This window comes from Dasypus novemcinctus, chromosome 24 (assembly GCF_030445035.2).
Source record: "Dasypus novemcinctus isolate mDasNov1 chromosome 24, mDasNov1.1.hap2, whole genome shotgun sequence".
NCBI lineage: Eukaryota > Metazoa > Chordata > Mammalia > Cingulata > Dasypodidae > Dasypus > Dasypus novemcinctus.
Window position 1 is genome coordinate 8,187,894 of NC_080696.1, and position 19,076 is coordinate 8,206,969.

Here is a 19,076-nt window from a genome sequence, read left to right on the forward strand (position 1 = left end):
CGGGAAAGGGTGCCAAGCCAGGCGGTGCGACGGCATAGAGACCCAAGGCACGTCCCCTACTCCCAGTCAGGCCGCCCTCCACTACGGGGGACACGGGCGGTGCCCAGCACAGAAACCGCAGGAGGGACTGCCTCTTGCTCAGGGGGAATCGGGCTTTTTCCCTCCCAGTTACATCTGTCACCCTCCTCTTCCCAGCCAAAGGCCCAGCGCCGAGGTGTGCCCGCTGGGGGCCGTGGGTCGGTTGAGTCTCGGCGCCCACCCCCCACCCACCCCCTCCAAGGCCATCAGGCTCCGGCCCATCAAGTCGGAAATGAGCCGAAGCGGCAGTGCGGGAGCCCCAGCTGGCGTCCCCATTGTGCCCCGGAGCCCCGGGGATCGCCCCGGGCCACGCTGGACGGCGCTGCGGGGACCGCTGGCGGCACCCCGGCCAGGGGCGGACGCTGCCCGCGGCGGCTTCGCCCCTCGGGCCCCTGGTCCCCGGCAGCCTGGCTTTCGGCCTGAGCCCCGGGCTGCGGGGGGCGGCGGCTGGCGCGCTGACCTCGCAGGGGCGAGGGGACATCCTGGGGCGCATACGGCCTCGGGCCTCTGGGCTGGTGCCGATGGGCGCAGCTGGCGGGCGGTCCCGGCGAGGAGGGCGCGAAGCCTGGGGATCCCCCAAATCAGCGTTAAAAGAAAACACACCTTAGTCGCCCTGGAGGAAAAAATCTGAATGCGGGGTTTGCATATTTATTTTCCTTCCGGGAATGTCGGGAGGGTTTTCGAGGGTGTCGCTGCAGGCGGGGGGCGGGGCGGGTGGGGGCGCCCAGGTGCTTGCCTCTGCCCCGCAGCAGCAACGCGCTTTCCTCCCGGCCCCGGGTCCCGCCCGCTGCGTGGAGCCGCACACCTGGCCCTGGCGTGCAGCCCGGGGGTCCCAAGGAGCTACTGGGGGTGGAGACGCTACGCGAGAGGGGACAGCTGGTCACCTCTGGGGAGTCCCCCCGAGGGGGCGCACGGGGTTATTCCAGTTACCCCGAGATGGAGGCCGCCCTCCATCCCGCTCCACCCAGCCGCAGGAGCACCCCACAGAAAAGAGCCGCCCGCGCAGGGCCCCGCCCGGCCTCCCGCAGCAGCCCCGTCCCTGCGGGGGTGGGGGGATTGGAGGGGCGGGGTCCCAGCACCACTTCTCCCGGCCTCGAGCCTACCGAGTCACCAGGGTCCCCATGGCCTGGGCCAGCGGCACCCAGTTACCCGCCTCTCCCCTCCCCCCCCCCCCGCAGGGCGCCGGGCCCCGGGTCCAGGCCGCTGCCCGCCCTGCCCGCTTAGCCGCCCGAGCGCGGGGCCGCCCCGCACCCGCAGAGCTTCCACCGCCCTTGCAGCCCCGGCTCCCGAGCACAGTCTCCTGTCCTCTCCGAAAACCTCTTGCGGGAGCCCGGGGTTGCCGGAGCCCCGCCCGCGCGCCCCTTCCCGCGCTCCGTGGCCCTGCGATACGCATCCTCCCCTGTCCACGTGGACGCGGGGCTGCCGGGGACACCCGGCGGCCTTCTGCACGGGCGCTATAGGAGTCAAGACGACCGAGAGAAGAGCGAGCGGCGCGGGCAGGCGCGCTGGGGGCCCGCGCCCGGCCCCGCGTCCAGCCCGCCCCGGAGCCCGCCTTCCCAGGCCGCCGGCCGGGGCCCCGCTCTCGCCGGGAACCTCCTTCCCCTGTTGTTCTCATCCCAGCTGCCCTCAGCAACCCCCGCAGGAGACCTTGCGGCTCCTGTCGCGGCGACCCACACGCGCTCGCAGTCGGCACCCCCGGGGCTGACCCTGCTCCCCGGCTGGGGGGGCGGTGTGGGCTTCGCCTGGGGCTGAGCGGCGGTTCCCTCGCCCACCAGGCGCCCAGGTCCCCGGCGGACGGAGGACGCCGCGAGCTCGGGGTGCTGCAGGGGGGCGCCCGGCGGCAGGAGCGGCCAAGTCCGGGGGCGCAGCGGGGAGCTCCCTGAGAAGCACCGCCCCTGCCACCCAAAGGCAGCCCCGCCGGCCAGGCTCAGGGTCGCAGCGCACCCCTCCCCGGGGTGAACTGTTACGTGGCAACGAGGAAGCCCCGGCACCGTTTCCTAAAGGAATGGCTCAGATCGCGCCCGACTGAGGTCACTCTGGGAAGCGGTGGCTCCCGCGAAAGGAGGGTGAAAGAGGGCAGAGGGGGAGCTCCCCTGCTGGAGGAGCAAGGCCATTTTAGCAGAGCTGCCCAGACCCCTGGTCCAGCAGGGCCACTGAAGAGGCCGCTGGTCCTAGAGCATCTTGTCAAAGGGGGTCAAGGGCAACACCCCAAACTTAAACCTCAGAGCACTGGGCGGAATTCCAAGGGTCGCTCTTTGGGGCCAGCAACTTCCACGCCAGCCCTCCCCACGCCGTGGTCACAGAAGCTGTCCCCGTTCCCAGCACATCTTGGGGTTAGCAGGCAGATAACTTCAAAGAGACGGTTAGGGAGGAGCAGAGGGGATAAAGCCCCCTCCGACGAAACAGAAGAGATTTTAAGGGGTTGCATTATTTCAGAATTCAGGTTGCAAAATATATCGAATGAGCCACGGTTCATCTAATCCTAGGCCCTTTGTTATTTCTTGAAGAAACTTGTGCAAGGATTAATATAGACTCAAATGACTCGTCTTAATTCTGCTTTACAAAAAAGCCTCCCCCACCCTCTCTCCCCACCTCAGTTAAGATTTTCCTCCCTGGCAGTAGCCAGGGCATTGCAGCCCCTGTCCTAAAATTGTGTACACTGAAGCTTAGTGACACCTGGATCCCAACACAGCTACGTTAAAATGCACCAGAAATGGTACTGCAGGGACAGATGCTGGACATTGTATGTCCTGCCATGGCCCCCTGGCTGGACTGGGGGAGAGTGTGGACTACAATGTAAGCCACTACCCATGGGGTGCAGCAGTGCTCCAAACTGTATTCACCAAATGCAGTGAATGTGCCATGATGATGAAAGAGGTGGTTGACGTGGGAGGAGTGGGGTGAGGGGTCGAGGGGTATATGGGGACCTCATATTTTTTGAATGTGACATTTTTTAAAAAGAGAGAGAAAAAAAATGCACCATAATGGTTAATTACGAGTTAAAAAGATGAAAATCATATTTTTGTTACTGAACTTTTCAGGAATACCTGGCCTCACACCATCCTCTTATTCAGGGTTGCTCTGAGGACCTTGTGCCCTTCATTCCCCCACGTGTGCAGCATTTGTCCTAAATGGACTCAGGATAGGACATTTCAGGGCAGAGCAGGAACCGGCTCAGCCAATGAAAGGCCACTTTCCCCCCCTGGTGAACCCTTTTGCAGAAACAGCTCTTTGTCAGTAAAGTCGATTTTGAAGAGACCAAGGAAATAAGACAATGAGGAAACTAACACCAAGGCTGGGAGACCCAGAACTCGTTTCCTGATTGTTTCCAAATATTTTAGGGTTTTGCAATCTGTTTTTCGGATCCTTTCCAAATATTCTAGGATTTGGCAATTTATGCACAAAATATTCTTGTGTATAGTTATTTTTCAGTTTCTATCCCCAAAGGATTTCTTTTCTAAAAAGGATTTCAAAGGGATTCAGAGACAGTGATTAAATTAAATTAAATAATTATTCAGTGATAAGCTGGATACCACAAAAGGTTTTGGTGAGTAGCAATTCCTAGATTAACAGCTGTGGGCATTTTATCCAGTTTGGTTAAATTATCCCTGCTTCTGTGCCCACAGGCCATCCATTATCAGGCGTTTGTGTGGGGGATGGGGTTGGGAGATGGCACCAAAGGTAGAGCAAGAGTATTTTATTACAGTTCATTTTACGGTGGACTGAAATGCCATTAAACTAAATTTCAGCTGCATGAAGCCCTGCCTTTTCCTCTTAAAATTCATAAGTGTTTTTTCTAATTGATATTGTTCTCTGATTTTCAGAATTTTATTTCTTGATTCTTCAAATCCAAGTCAATTGCGTGTGCAACTAAGTACATAGAGGTACACTACACCTAAAAACTTGCAAAGTTTAATTTTAGTTTAGGACAACCTTTGCATCTGCCATTCTGAGTGTGTGTAAAATTTCAAATAAAGAAAGAACAAATGGGGCTATGAAGTATATAAAGAATTTTTTCATTTATTATTTTTTCCTAATTTCTTCTTTATTGCAAACTGACAAGCACGGAAGACTGAAGAGTTTCATCTTTGTATTGACTCCCCAGTTCAAGATACTTCTTCCATCTGCACTGCCCTTCCTTGCTTTTGCCCCCAGGTCTATTCATCTACCTCTTTCTAAACCCCCTTTCTCTAGGAGAACATGCAACCCCTTGGAAAGGCTGGGTAACTGTTTCCCCAAATACCTGTGCACACAAAGTCAAGATTTCAATTTAAACATTACTTTGTCATTTGAATTGCTCTTGTCTAATTATTGACACAGGAATATATTTGAAAGCAAAATATGTAGCAAATGTCAGAATATGTTTATACTTAAAACAGCAATTTATATATACCTGGTATGTGAATTTAAGAAGAGATTTTAGATTTCAGCTTGGTATCTGGTCACTGAATAAATATTTTTTGTGTGTGTCTAAGATAAAATCTGATATTTTGGAGTCAAAGTATTATATAAGGAAAAATGAAGAGGCTCTCTATGAAGTTAAAACATGTGATTTGTCTATTTTAATTCTAACCATGTGACATTTGTGAAGGTCATTTAATTTCTCTGACCTTCGGTTTTGGGGAGTGTACAACCTCTAAGATACCTTTCCCTCGTTTACCTTCTAAGGTTGTGGGAAGGAGCAAATTAGATCATGTCTGTAAAAGTACGTTGCAATTTGCCTCTTATGAAATTGCTTGTTTGTTTTTTTTTATGACGTTGTATTACTGTCACAACATCTAATCACATAACTAATATCCCTTATGAAATCTTTGGGCATCACAATTGATGGGGACAGCATGTCATTTGATGAAAGAGCTGTATTCTGATTCATGGAATAAAAATTAAAAATAAGCAGCCTTCCTAAAACGTAAATAGAGGAATTAGCCCAGTAGTGTTTGTACTTTTTTTCTGTTCCACCAGAGGCCTTAGTGGTTTTTACATAACTATGTGACATTCCTTCTGCCAACATTTAAACATTCCTATCCTAAGGGACCTAGATAATCCTCAGGAACCCTGGGTTCCCTTACCTCCCTTTTAGCAGGGGTCACAACAGAATGAATCACAATGCTCACGCAGTCAGAGGGCAGAACCTACAGAAAAGAAGCCCAGATGGATATAATGAGGACCTATCTGAGGAGACCTCAACTTAACTTTGCACCCATAAGCTCACTGAGAGCGAGGGAGAGGGGGTGTCTCGGAAAGCAGGAAACTGTTGCCATAGCATTTTCCTTCTCTATCCCTGCCTACTCCTTCCTCTGAGCAGGAGCAATTTGGGCTCATCAGAGGCATTTTCAGAAGACAGAGAGCTACACCGCACAGGAACTGTGTGCCCGCCGCGGACGTGGACTCACTGAGGGCGCTCTTAAGTTTCTCAGGACAGACTGATCTTTGCAGACGCGATTGCAGAACAGGCAACACACCCCGGGCATCTGTAGCCCCCACAAATCCCATTGGCCCTCTCGGCACAAGCAAACCCCCGCCACTCCTGCGACACGCCCGGGACAGGTGCCCTCGGCGCGCGGGCCATGCGTCTGCAGTGAGCCGCCGCCTCCTCCGCCTGCAGCAGCCCGCACCGCACCCCGCGCCCGGGCCTCGCCCGCGCGTCCCCCGCGCTCCTCCCGCGCCGTCCCCCGCCCCTCCTCACCGCGCGGCTCCACGGCGACTCGGAGGGGTTCCCTCTCCAGCCGCCCCTGCAGCAGCACCGCCGGCCTCCCTCGCTGCGCCGCAGGCATGGGTCTCCGCAGAAGAGCCCTGGAGGGACTTCGAGGTCTCCTGCTGCTGTTGCGTGAGTGGCGTTTGCGGTGGCCGCGAGGGCGGGGGCCACCTTTTGCAGGGACTAGAACCCCGCATCTTAGAGCCGGTCTCCGTGGCGTGTGCGTTCGGCCGGGCGGTGGCGGCGGCGGTGGTGGTGGTGTGACCCCCGCCCCGCCGGGGCCAGGGAAGTCTCCCGAGACACACACCTGCACGGCATATGCCCGCCCGCGCGCCAGGCGGGCGGCTGCGCGGGGTCGGGGCGTGAGCGAAAGAGATGTTTGAAAAGTCGAAGAGGTAGGGGACAAAAAGACCAGCCGGGTGACAAAGAAGCAAGGCTTTTCTCCTTTTAGGAAAAGGGCTTTGATGATAAATGAGCAGCAACGGGGTCGAGTATCCTGGTGCGGGGCTGGGAACCGGCTCGCCGCGCGCCCCGCAGCCGCGGGGACCTTCGCACCCTGGGGCCCTCGGGGCACCCGCGCTCTCCGGGGCGCTTGGGCGGGCTGAGCGCAGAGCCCAGGGGTTTTGTTTGTTTTTCCGGCAGACACAGTGGCTCAAATCACCGCAGAACAAGAAGTGGAAAACCTCTCCGGCCTTTCCACGAATCCTGAAAAAGACATATTCGTGGTGCGGGAAAATGGGACGACGTGTCTCATGGCCGAGTTTGCAGCCAAGTTCGTTGTACCTTACGATGTGTGGGCCAGCAATTACGTGGACGTAAGGACGTGCCCTCCCCGCCTCGGCGCGGGGTCCCGGCAGCGCGGGGCGCGCGACACGGGGGCGCCGCCTCCTCCCGCACGCTCCCGCAGTTCCCGAAGGCCGCGTAGGGGCTCCGCCTCGCGCGGCCCCTGCTCGCCCGGCCCGCGCGGAAAGTGTCCCCTCCCGCCGTCCGCCCCGGGGCTGCACGCACCGCTTCTCACCGCCTGTCCCCGGCCCCGAGCGCGCGGGCGGGAGCGCCCGGAGGTGCCGGCCCCCGGGCGCCGAGCGCTGAGAGGGTGCGGGGCGTGTGTGTCCGCAGCTGATCACCGAGCAGGCTGACGTCGCCTTGACCCGCGGGGCCGAGGTGAAGGGCCGCTGTGGCCACAACGAGTCGGAGCTGCAGGTGTTCTGGGTGGATCGGGCCTACGCGCTCAAAATGCTTTTCGTGAAGGTGACTCCGGGCCGAGGGTGGCGGACCCGGGGCGGGGAAGCGCGGGGTGTCAGCCGGGAGCCCCCGGGACGCTGACGCGCGCCCCGCCCCGCAGGAAAGCCACAACACGTCCCGGGGGCCCGAGGCCACGTGGAGGCTGGGCAGGGTGCAGTTCGTCTACGACTCCTCCGAGAAGACGCATTTTAAGGACGCCGTCAGCCGTGAGTGCAGGCCTGCGGGGCGGGGGCCCCGGGAGCGCGCCCGAGGCCTGCGGGGCCGCTCGGCTTTGCGCCCGCCGCCGAGCCCTCTCCCTTTCAGGAGGAAGGGGCGACAGCGCCCCGGAGCCTCCGGGCTCGGGCCTCTTAGATGCCAAGGGACCCCCGCGGGCCCGAGGCCCAGCCGCCAGCTGTGGCGTGGCCGGGAGGAGAGGGCCGTGGTGGCCGCGATTCCCCAGGCAGCTTCGGGGTGGCCTTTGAAGGCGCCCGGGGAAGGACTGGCTGGATCTCCCTTTCCCCTGCGCCGGGTTTGTCCTTTATGCAAGGGGGCAGTGCGCCTTTCTTTTGGGGATTTGATGTCCCTGTCACCTTTGGAGGCTGGCGCCGGGTCCTCTGTCACCGGCTGCAGCCCATTCCACGCTGTGACTTCCTCCTTAGCCTTCCCTGTCCCCCTCCTGCAGCTCCCCAACTCCTCCAAAAACCCTGGCGGCAGGAACACCCACTCCCCGCTTCCGAGACAACGAGTGGCTCCTGTCTGCAGGCCCCAGCGACCGCGTTAGGGTTGTCCCTTTGTGAACTGTGCAGTCCACTGTCCGAGGCCTGCCGCCCGCGGCCCTGAGCTGGGAAAGGCTCTTTACTGAACCTCGGTGCGCCATGGCGTGTCCCTGTTCAGCGCTTTTCCTCCTGGCGGTGGAAGGGGCATTTTGTCCTCTTCATCAACCTTTAAATGACAGCATTTTCGCTATTAAGTTAGGGAAAGCAATCACAAAAACCCCAAACTCAAGCCAGAAAAGAAAAGGGGCACAGGCCTCCGGGGCGCACCGAGCACCCGCAGGCGGCCCAGCTTGGTGGTGGGAAACCTCGCTCTTTGCCTGGCCACACGCAGTGCGGCAAAGGAGGCCCTGGTTCTTTCTGTCTTTGGAATCTCTCTTGTTAGGTTTCTATACAGCCAAAAGACCCGGGGTGCTAGGTGTCACCCCCCTGCTCCAAAACCAAATTCCAAGAGCCCCTGCCCAGGAGGGGATGGGTGTGCTTTCCTCCACCACCACCGGTGTCACTTGCAGAGAGGACGGGGCGGAGGAGGGAGTGGGGGGCAGAAGGGGGTGGCCTGGAGCCTGGCGGGGCTGGGGCAGGAGCGCCCAGGGGCGGCGCCTGACCGGCTTTGGCCTTGGCCGCAGCGGGGAAGCACACCGCCAGCTCGCACCGCCTCTCCGCCCTGGTCACCCCAGCCGGGAAGTCCTACGAGTGTCAAGCTCAGCAGAGCATCCCGCTGGCTTCCAGCGACCCGCAGAAGACGGTCACCATGATCCTGTCGGCCGTGCACATCCAGCCCTTTGACATCATCTCGGATTTTGTCTTCAGTGAAGGTGAGTCCTGGGCTGGGGGCGGCCAGCCCAGGGCCGTGGGAATGGGGACCTGCCGCCTTTTACTAGGTGCATGTGCTCTAGGGCGAGCGGACACTGCCTCCCTCGGTAACACTTTCCAAAGACCAGGGTCAGAAAACGTAGTCGTCCGCCTCCAGCGCTTGCTTCTGCTCTTCTTTTCTTTCTCCTCTTTCCTCCCTCCCCTCAACTTGCCCTCAGTTTCTCTCTTCTTTCCTTAATTCTTCTATTTGCCAAATGATAAACCTTGATAGGGACACAGGTTTTAAAAAGTCACTGGGGGCTGGGGGGTGAGGGGGGGCACACTATAATTTCGGTGCAAACTTCCCAAGGGGAAAGCAGCTCAAAAGCCCACAGGAGTCTCTTTGTCTTCCTTATTTCCTGTGCTCCTTTCCGATTTCTCTCTCTCTCTCTCTCTCTCTCTCTCTCTCTCTCTCTCTCTCTCTCTCACACACACACACACACACACACCCCTAGGAGGCCACTGTTGCATTTGGAGCAGCTTTTCTTCTCCAGGCCTCAGCTTCTCTACGTTCCCTTGGACACCTTCAGCTGTAGGTTTTGGTACCTGGAGTGCACTGGGGGTGAGCACGTGCCAGCGAGAGCCTCACCACGTCTGTCCACCCAGCACGCGCCCTTAGGGACAACCAGGGGCTCCAGGGAGAGTGGAGCCTTGCTGAGCGGGCCTTTTACCCCAGCTGCTTCTGCTCCTGGTATGGAGGGCAGCAAAGAGAAGGGGGCACTGGGGCACACCGGGCTCTCCCTTAGGTCTCTGGGTCCCAGTCCCCGTCTCGGCCATTTGTCTGAGAGTGGCAGCGGTTTATGTGGGTGGGCCAGAGATGGGGACGGGAGTTCTTCAGTTAGTTTGCACATGCTCACTCTCTTGTCTGGAGGAGGTTGGCTCAGACGGCTGCCTACTGTTGACTCGTCCTGGGGAGAGCTTGTGATTGTTTTCTGGGTGCCTCCTTGGGCTGAGGACGTTCAGCTGAACACAGCTATTGGAATGGTCAGGAATTAGATGATCCCCACCTGTGCCATGCAGGATTGTTTTTCCAGGAATTTAGCTTCTCTAAAATGCTCTTTGCACTCAAATGATACTGAATTCAATGCCCCACCCCCATGGATAATTCAGAAGGCATTTCAGAATTCCCATGTAAAGGGTCCTTGAGGGAAGCACTTGTTCTTTCTCATCTTCGCAGTGCAGCAGCAAACCCAGTGCCTGGCCTCATAGAGGCCCTATTAACTCTGGCTCAGTTGATATTCTGAAGCTATGGACTCGGCTCACAGAGGCTTCCAACTCAAATGCCAAGCATATGGCAATTAAATATACTTAGTAAATCAGTGCCACGTTTACCTGTCCTCGTGGAAGGATGGGACATTGCATTTTAATGAATTTTCTATGAAATTGAAACTAAAGTATCAAGACCTTAAAATTTAAAAAAAACAGTTTGACAGTGGAAGTATTTATAAAATGTAACAGTGCCTTTCTGAAAATATGAAATGTAATGAAAGGTCATTTGGCTTAGTAATGATTACTGATGACCGGGAATTCACTCTGAAAATATTGGGCTGCCCAGCCTCCAGGGCCCCTGCCCTACTTGCTGTGGAGTGTAGGCGGCTGCTGGTGACAGTTGCCAATGACTTTTGTTTTTTGCTGGTCAGCTGCTCTTAGTTACTTCTTTACTTCTCAGCACTACGGGTGCTATAATTGCTGCTTTACTAGTTCTTTACCACAGCCTCCTCCCTAACCCCTTCTGGGCCATTTTGAGATTGTTGTGTATGTTCATTTATGGGCTGAACTCATTTCTCCTTGAAGGTTAGAATAGTGTGTAAAGTAAGAGTAAATGAAGACTGAATAAGGGCCAGAGATTCAGTGCACGGACTTCGGAACATCGTTTGTTTGAAAAGCAGATGTTACTTAGCCAGGGCCCTGGAGGGAAAGGGTTGCGTGCTTGGTAGGAGAGCACGGGTGATGTTGAATGCAGATCCACCCAGCAGGGCAAACTGTTGCGCGGGCCTCGCCAGGCTTTCCTGGGTAACAATTAGGATGCTCCCGCTGAGCGGCGCCCCGGGCTCCAGCTGGGACACCCTGGGGAGGCAGCTCCTTGGCGTAACTCCCTGGATGGCTGTGCCTTTGTGTGGTGGGTGGGGGGCGGGGCGGGGCCCTTTGTCCCGGGCTCCACCCGTCCCCTGCTCTCGGCCCCCGCCCCCACCACGTCCTGTGCGAGATGGTTTTTGTTTGGTGTGGAGGAATCTGGAAGACTCCTTTCCCATGCCTTCCCAGCGCCCAGCGTGGGGCCCGCATTCCGCAGGGGCCCTCAGCCGGCCTGGGTGTCTGTGTGTGTGTGGGGGGTCTGGCCATCTGTCTGCGCACCCACTGCAGGGGCGTGTGCGTGTGTGTGGTCAGGGGCCAGCGGGAGCCCGTGCCGTGTCAGGGTGTCATTCCTGGCGGCCTGCAGGTTCCCACCCGCCTGTTTGATGGACTCACCGGGAAAGGGCAGGGGAACGAGGCAGGGCACGCCCAGTGGCGTCCACGTCTTCATCACGCAAGCCGTTTGGGGCACGGAGCCGCGCGCACGTGCCCGGCGCTGCCCCCCCGAGGCGGCCACCTCCCCGTCCACGCACCGCACGCGTCTCTGCTGGGACTGAATGACTTGTCTTTTCGCCCGCAGCCTGCTGCATGGAGGGCCCCGGGGGTTTCTGGCTGAGATGGGATGGGGTGGGGGTAGGGGTGGGCAGGCTGCCGGGAGCGAGCAGGCCATTCAAATGCAAGGAGAGTTCCTGTACAAGGGCAGAGGAAACAACAGAGGGAGGCTGCCTGGGTCCCTGACCAGAGATTCAGGTCTAACAGGCGCCAAGGACACGCCCCGGGAGGGCCGCTCCTTTCCAGTTCTTAGGGCCTCAACCCCAGCTCTGTGAGGAAGGCACTGACGTCTGCAGTGCACTGTGGAAGCCCCGGCCAGGGAGGGCGGTAACGCTGCGACGACTGTGACCTCACGGCCGCCAGGCGGGCTTTGGGCAGCAGGTCCAGGGCCCTCGGCCTCTGCCCGCCCCGGCTGCTCCTGCCGAGCCCCTCCGAGAAAGGCGCCTGCAGGGGCAGCCTAGAAATGCCTGCAGCTCCCTGAGCTCAGGAGCTTTTTGTTTCCAAGAGCAGGATGGGGAGGTGACACCTGAGCCGCATTTTACCCAGAGCGACGGGATGAGCAGTTCCTGCCTTACCCTTCTCCGTACCCCACCTCCCCTGGAGAGCCCTGTGGCAAACTACCGTGTCACACATGCCAGAAGGGCCTGCCGAGCCGGAGCGTGGTGTAGACCGTGATGCCCCGGGCCCCTCGGTGCCACCCTGGGCAGCCTCCATCAGGGCCTCGTGGGGAGCATCTAAAAGGCGGGGGCCCTGACTGCCACGGTTGAGCCCCTGCTGGGGCTCCCATGGGCCGCAGAGCAGGGCCCATAGCCAGCCGGAGGCCGCCGGGTCTGGTCTCAGGTCCAGGGCCTTGGGTCAGACTCCCCCAGAAGCCGAGCCTCGGCTAGTGTGGACGTGCAAGAAGTTTATTTAGGAGGCAGGTCTAGAGAGCGCTGGTAGGGGCGTGGGGACACGAGATGGAGAAGGGACGGCAGCCAGGGCCTGTGCGTGGTGGGCAGCCGGGCGCCTGGGGCTCCTCTGCTGGAACGCCTGGGCGGAGCGAGAAGGCCGCCGTGTTTGTCCCCCCACCGCCGCCGGTCACTGACGGCTGCTCCCGGGGGCTTGGCTTCTGCGACTCCCCCCTGCCTTGCGGAGTGGCAGGAGCTTGGGGTCTAAGCCTGCTGGCACGTGTGGGATGCACAATGCCACGGGGTGAGGACGGGGCACTGTATACTAGGCCCTGGGGACAGGGTCACTCTCCCTGCCCTTGTGGAGTTGACAGTCCAGTGAGAAGGCTTGTTGTGTGCTGTGATCCTGTTACGGTGCGCACCCATCAGTAATTGCTTTTATTACTCTTACTGTTGTTGTTGGACCTCTAATGGCAAAGGTCTGCAGAGCCCACTTCGCTGCGCAAACCCTCCCGCTAGCCTGCCCGTCGGACTGCAGAAGCACAGCCGGCGCCAGGCTTGGCTCCCCTTGAAACAAGAGCAGTCCGTGGCCCCAGGAGAGCTGGGGGAAGCAGCCTGCCTCTTGACCCACTGCCCATCTGGCCCTGGTTTTTGGGGGGACAATGATGAGCTCTTGTAATTCGCCTCAGGGCAGGCGTACAGCTTTACCACGTCGTGGTCATCAAACAAATAAAACAAAACACACGTCTAGCAACCAGAACCTGGTTTTAATAGGAGCCCCCAGGTGTACGGCTGGCAACCGGCAGGTGGCAAGGGGTTAGCCCTCTGTTGTCCGAGTTGTCACCTGGGTCTTTGCAGTGACTAGTGGTTGCTGCCTTTCCAGCCACCTTCCTGCACCCTGTCGTATGTTCTAGTAGCTGAGCCCAGCCAGGGCAGAGTACTGGGGCCTCCCTGGAGCACCCCAAGCCGGATGCAGCCTGGGCTATGCCAAGAGCTGCTCTTTTCCTGCCCCCAGCACACCTCTCTGGCCTTCCTTGCTTTTTTCAACCTGTGGTTTTGGATTTTATCTAAATTTCAGGGAGTCTGCACATTTGGATGGGAAAATTGTTCTTTACTTTCATTAACTTCTAATTAATATTTAGCATTTCCTTCCATTATAGATGAAGATGACAAACCCCAGGAGTATCAGCAGTACGTATGACTTTGTCACCAATAGAAATCATAGATATTTTCATATCAAGTGAGAGTTTTTGTAGATCTTGCAAAGTATCATTCATGGTCACCGCTGGTTTGCAATCTCAGCCAATACCACAGTGTACTAATGAAGAAGTACTTAACTTGCTGTATCTCAGATTATTTAAAAAATATATTTCAAAAGCTTTATTTCAGTATAACCATTTTCTCCTGTAATCCCTTGTGTTTTCCAGATGGCCAAAAGGGGCCCGGGGCACACAAAAAAGATGACTAACCTCTGATTTAGTGGGTCGTGAACAGCAGTGTCCTAAATGAGAGAGACTAGAATAGAGTATAAATAATTAGATGCACAAAGTAAGGGCAACTGTTGTTTTGCAAAGCTTTTGTCTCCGTCGTGCGTGTGTATGTTGTGTATTTGCGTACTGAGTTGTCACGTGACGTCTTTCCTTCCCTCAGGGTCACGGTCAGAGTCTGAAAGCACAGGCTCAGGCCTAGAAGGGGCCGTGTGCCCTTCCTTCTAGGTTTATAAGCTCTGGAGTGAGATGTGTCAGAATTCAGAATCCCGAGAGATGAAGACGGCGATGCAGAGCCCCACACCATGGAAGAGAGGAGTGAGGGCAGCGCCCGTAATGGGCACGTTAGTGTCTGGTCCCCACAGGGAAACGTGAATCTTCACGCTGCCCGTGAGCATCCTGGCAGGAGCGCGGGTCGGGTTTTGCGGCCCAGTGAGCGATACGGCGTGGTTTTGGGTGACAAGAGGCGAAGCAGGGAGAAATGAGATAGAGTGAGGGTCCAGCAGGCTGGAGTGTCTCCAGAAACCGTTGTGGAAGAGGTGGGCGTCCTCGTGGAGGAGCATGGGCTGCTGGAAGGCCGAGGCTGAGGGGCAGCTGGCCCTGTGGCAGCAGCTTGGCATGAAGCGGGGTGCAAGCCCCAAGGTTCGGAGGGCTTTGGTATTTTTTTGTGGGGTAATTGATCATTCATTCATTCATTCAATTCCGCTGCCTTGCGGCTTGCTGTCTGCTCTCTGTGTTGGTTCGCTGCGCGCTCTGCTGTGTTTTTACTTGCCTCCCATTTTTTTTGTTGCGTCGCCTTGCTTAGTCGGCTCTCTGTAGCACTTGCAGGCCGGGTGGCTCTCTGTGGCGTGGGGCGAGCCTGCCTTCACAAGGAGGCCCCAGGACACGAACCCAGGGCCTCCCATATGGCAGACGGGAGCCCAGCTGATTAAGCCACAGCCGCTTCCCTGATCATTTATTTTTATAATGGAGCATAGACCCAGCCTTATCACACTCTAATAGTCATTCTATTTGAATCTCTAGACAGCCAGTGTGTTTTCTTAAGGGATGAAGTAGCAGCTAGCACAGGAAAATCAAGCACAACCTCTGTTCTCAACCAAATCCCTGCCCAGAAGCCCCCATTTCTACTCATGGGTCTCCTCAAAGAGGCAATGGAGTGTCCTGGGAGAAAAAATAGCAACACTCTGGCTGTGGAGTGACCCTGGTACTTTGTGTAGCCCCAGCAGGTCTCTTCTTGGGGAAAATGGGTGTACTGGATGGCAGGCTGACGCCCAAAATGTGGAAAACACTAGAATTGAACCAGATGGTGAAAAAAAATCTCTCCTGTGGATCATTTTCAGTCCTTCTGTTTGTCATAAGAACAGCTCAGTTTAGTGCTAATAGGTCCTTAACATTTAACATTTGCCAATCTTTCTTGAAAAAATTTTTTTAAATGAATTTATTTTTGGGGGACTGGGCATGGGGGTTGAACCTGGGAGCTCATACGTGGGAAGCTGGCACTCAACCACTGACCCACATCGGCTTCTCTGAGTTGGTTTTTTCATTTGTTTTGCTTGTTGTTTGTTTTCCTTTTTTCGGGAGGCACTGGGAACCAAACCCGGGACCTCCCATGTGGGAGGTGGGAGCTCAATTGCTTGAGCCACATCCACTCCCAAAATTTATTTTTTAATTGGAGGACATAAATATGTATATGTTCATTTAAACAGTTTTATTGGGATATAATTGGCATACAATAAGCTGCGCTTATTTAATGTGTCCGATTCAGTCAATATTGACTGGGAAACCATCACCACAATCAAAATAATGGGCATAACATCACCCCCAATAGTTACTAAGTATCTATTGTTACTAAGTATCCAACTTGTTACTAAGTATCCAACTCACTGCATTTTCAGAAACTGAACGTGTCCAGGTGAGCGCTGCCCGGGTGGGGCCGCGTGAAGGTGCTTGGTTCAGGCTCTGACTCCATTTAGCTCTGGGCAGGTGGTGCCTGATGCCTCCACTGCCTTATTCGGAAATGGGTATATCATAATAGTATTTGCCTCAGGGCTGATATGGGGATTAAATGAGAGAAACTTGGTGCTTGGAACTGAATGCTACTTTAGGAAGGAGGAGTATTAAACGAGCGGCTTTGCTGTGGATTTGTGTGCAGTTTTCGACTTAACCGAGAGGAATTGTCCCCGGAGGCTCAGGGCTTAGCCTCCCGTTTGCTGCTGCTGTCAGGCAAAGTAAGAGAAGGGACTGTGTCAACAGAGTCCTTGGAAGAGCCTGGAACAGTAGGTGCTCAGTAAATGCATTTACCCAGGCAATGCTTTCTGAAGAGAGCGCGAAAGCCTGCTTTCTCCATCGTGGCTCCGAAGTTGGATGGAAGCGCCCAGTTACCCAGCCTGAGCAAATGCGTTCAGGTTTCTAGCGATTCTAGCCAGCCTCACAAACTGTTAAACTCCCAGAAAGTTTGCCAAGAATTGTTTTTCTGGTTCTAGTTAAAAAATGGAGACACAAGGGCTGTTGCAACTCTCTTGGATTTGGGGAGGATGAAAATTGAATCAATCCCGTGGTACTGGCCACATTTTCCTTCTAGGTGCTGATATACATGGATGTACTCTTTTGTGAAAATTCCTCAAACTCTACACTTATTTTTTTAATTGTTGTATCATTTGCATACATAAAATGCACAGGTCTCAGCTTGATGCACTTTTACCTATAATTTTACAACTATGTACCCATGCCCAGGTCAAGAGCCTCTCCATCCCACCTGAGAGTTCCATGTGCTGCTGTCCTCAGGTGTCACCACCATTCTGACTTCTGTCACCATAGATTGTTTTACTGGTTCTTGAACGTCATATAAATGAACTCACACAATATGTATTCTTTGTGGCTGGCAATTTTCACTCAATATAAACGCTTTGAGATGCATCCAGATTGTAATGCGCAGCCCTAGTTCATTCCTTTTTGTTGATGATTACTAATCCATTGTATGAATATACCACAACTTGTTTATGAGTTCTACTTTGATGGACATTTTGGTTGTTTTCAATCTGGGGCTATTTCAAGAAAGCTTTTATGCACTTAACTACAAGGGTTTTTTTTTTGTCTATGTGTTTTCGTCTTTCTTAAGTAAATACCTAGGAAGGGAGGTGCGCAACTCTGCATATGTGCATTCTACTTAAATTAAAAGTTACCAAATTAAGTCAACAATAAAAATGTTTTTTTAGAATTATGTCTGATGCCGAAATACTGAAAAATTAAAGAAATCATCTGCATGTCTTCTTCACATCTGCCAAGAATCCAGAGAACGAAACGTTGCTGTGTTTGTATTGATGTATTTTTCATTTACATTAGGCAGGAAAACTAAGTGATTTAGCCTTGGGGTTATATTGGGGAGATATTTCTGAAATATGAGGTCTTAAAAGCCTCCTTGAGCAATCATTTCATCTCCTTTTCCCTGTTTTTTTTTGTTTGGTTTTGTTTTTTGAGGTACCAGGGCTGGAGATTGAACCCAGGACTTCGTATATGGGAGGCCCGCTCTCAATCACTGAGCCATATCAGCTTCCCTGTGTTGTTTTTTCTTTGTTTTGCTTGTTGCTTTGTTTGTTTCAGGAGGCACCGGGAACTGAACCCAGGACCTCCTATGTGGGAGGTGGGCGCTCAACTGTGTGAGTCACAGCCACCCCCTCCCATTAGTTTTGATAGGACGACTAATGATTTAGAGTATCTTAAGAGAAACTTACGGCTTTTCTTCTTCTTTCCCATTTCAGAGCATAAATGCCCAGTGGACGAGCGGGAGCAGCTGGAGGAGACCTTGCCCCTGATTCTGGGGCTCATCTTGGGCCTGGTCATCGTGGTGACCCTTGCCATCTACCACGTCCACCACAAGATGACTGCCAACCAGGTGCAGATCCCCAGGGCCCGATCGCAGTACAAGCACATGGGCTAGGGCCAGCGGGCCGGCAGCCCCCGCCCCGACTGGAGCAGCTCAACCCACGGCCGCACTTCTGCACCTGTCCCTGGGGATGCACCAGCATAGCTCCACTCCAACAGGCTGGGCACTCGAGGCTTGCCTGGCCTGCGTCCATGCTTAATCCCAGGGATGGGCGTTCTTTGGGACTCATGGGGTGAACGGTAGTTGCTTTCTCTCCATGCTGGGGTGTGGTGAGGGACGGGGTCAGCTTTCATGCTCATGCCAACTTGGCTTTGATTCTCCAAGGAGCAGCGCACACAACTTGGAGGCATATCTGGCCTGGGCGTTTAGGGATGGGGAACACATTTCTTGGGGGAGGCAATCCCTTTATGTTCAGAATGGGATGCTTTGCTCCCCTGGACACGCTGGCTGACCCTACGCAGTTCTCAGTGCCCTCCAAATCCAGCCTCACACTCCCTGCGGCAAGACCCCTGAGAGTGATCCACGCTTCTAGCTGGCCTTCTGCATGTCTAGTGATTGTCTTGGGAATGTCTCGCTGCGCTCTGCCGCCACTGACTGCGGCACCAGAACCCGTTTAACATAACTATGCAGAGTTGTTTGAACTCCATGCTGTGTCAGGTCCAAGTCAGGGGACCCGAAGAGTCAATTCGTGTGAGTTTGCTTTTCCAAATGAATTAAAATACACTTCTGTCGGACCTTGGCCTTGCTTTCTTGGAACAAGAAAACAAAACTAAAAGTGCTTCTCTGGCATCCAGAGGAGAAAGGGGAATGGCGAAGGTGGATTTTTTTTTCATTTTGGCAAGGGGAGTAGCGCAGAAGGGGATGGAAACAGTGAGGTGGGGGAAGCTGGCTTTTCCAGGTGAAAATATGTGAACTTATTTTGGAAAATATAATAAGTTTAATCATGAGGCCTCTTGAATGGTTGCTCTAATATTGCTTCCGACGCTTCCTGTTCTTGAGTTTGGCCTTCACGTTGGAATAAAGAGCTGCACTGAAGACGGTAGCCTTGGCCGAGTACATTTGAAGTAAATTAATTTACCAAAACTTCCTAGAGAGATGTTTAGAGTTGGAGCACCATCCACTGCCTAAATAGGGTGGGAACTTCCCATATCCCCGCAGTCTCCACTGGAGGCGTTCATCTCTTGAGTCTTCAGCTGCTAACAGTAGCTCATCCCCAGAAGCTCATGATCCCAGCAAACCTTAGTAAGTATCAGCAAGGTGCTGCTGCTGGACTGCCAGCGTGCCGCTCCTTCAGCGCTTGCCTGGCACTGGTAAGAAGGAATCGCCGATTCCTCAGCAGAGCTGTGTGCTGCATGAGGAAGAGGAGACTTGAGGTGCTTCCCCTCGGGGCACCCCCCGAGGTGCTCTGCTCTACTCTTCACTGTGATTTTCACACTCCCTTCCCCAAACCTCACCAGCCTTTTCTTGTTAGCATCCCATGTATTTTTTTCAACTTCATGTTCCTTATGCGGAACCACCCAAGGATTTGGGGAGAAGTGGGCACTGTCAGGTAACTAGGATTTCCCAAAGAGTTTCCAT

The 19,076-nt window shown here is 54.9% G+C and overlaps 1 protein-coding gene across 2 annotated transcripts; it reads left to right on the forward strand.

The window, feature by feature from the left end:
• Nucleotides 1-5,282: 5,282 nt before the first annotated feature.
• LAMP5 (lysosomal associated membrane protein family member 5) lies at nucleotides 5,283-18,232 on the forward strand. Of its 2 annotated transcripts, none has more exons than XM_004470675.4 (6): nucleotides 5,283-5,905; nucleotides 6,416-6,588; nucleotides 6,890-7,021; nucleotides 7,116-7,221; nucleotides 8,394-8,582; nucleotides 17,374-18,232. In XM_004470675.4, exons 1-6 carry the CDS (start codon nucleotides 5,851-5,853, stop codon nucleotides 17,550-17,552), a joined length of 834 nt encoding a protein of 277 aa, XP_004470732.1. In that variant the 5' UTR covers nucleotides 5,283-5,850; the 3' UTR covers nucleotides 17,553-18,232. The 2 variants fall into 2 exon arrangements, with proteins under 2 accessions (XP_004470732.1, XP_023448127.1); XM_023592359.3 differs by having other exon boundaries at nucleotides 5,756-5,905; nucleotides 6,422-6,588; nucleotides 17,374-17,648.
• The last annotated feature ends 844 nt before the right edge of the window (nucleotides 18,233-19,076 follow it).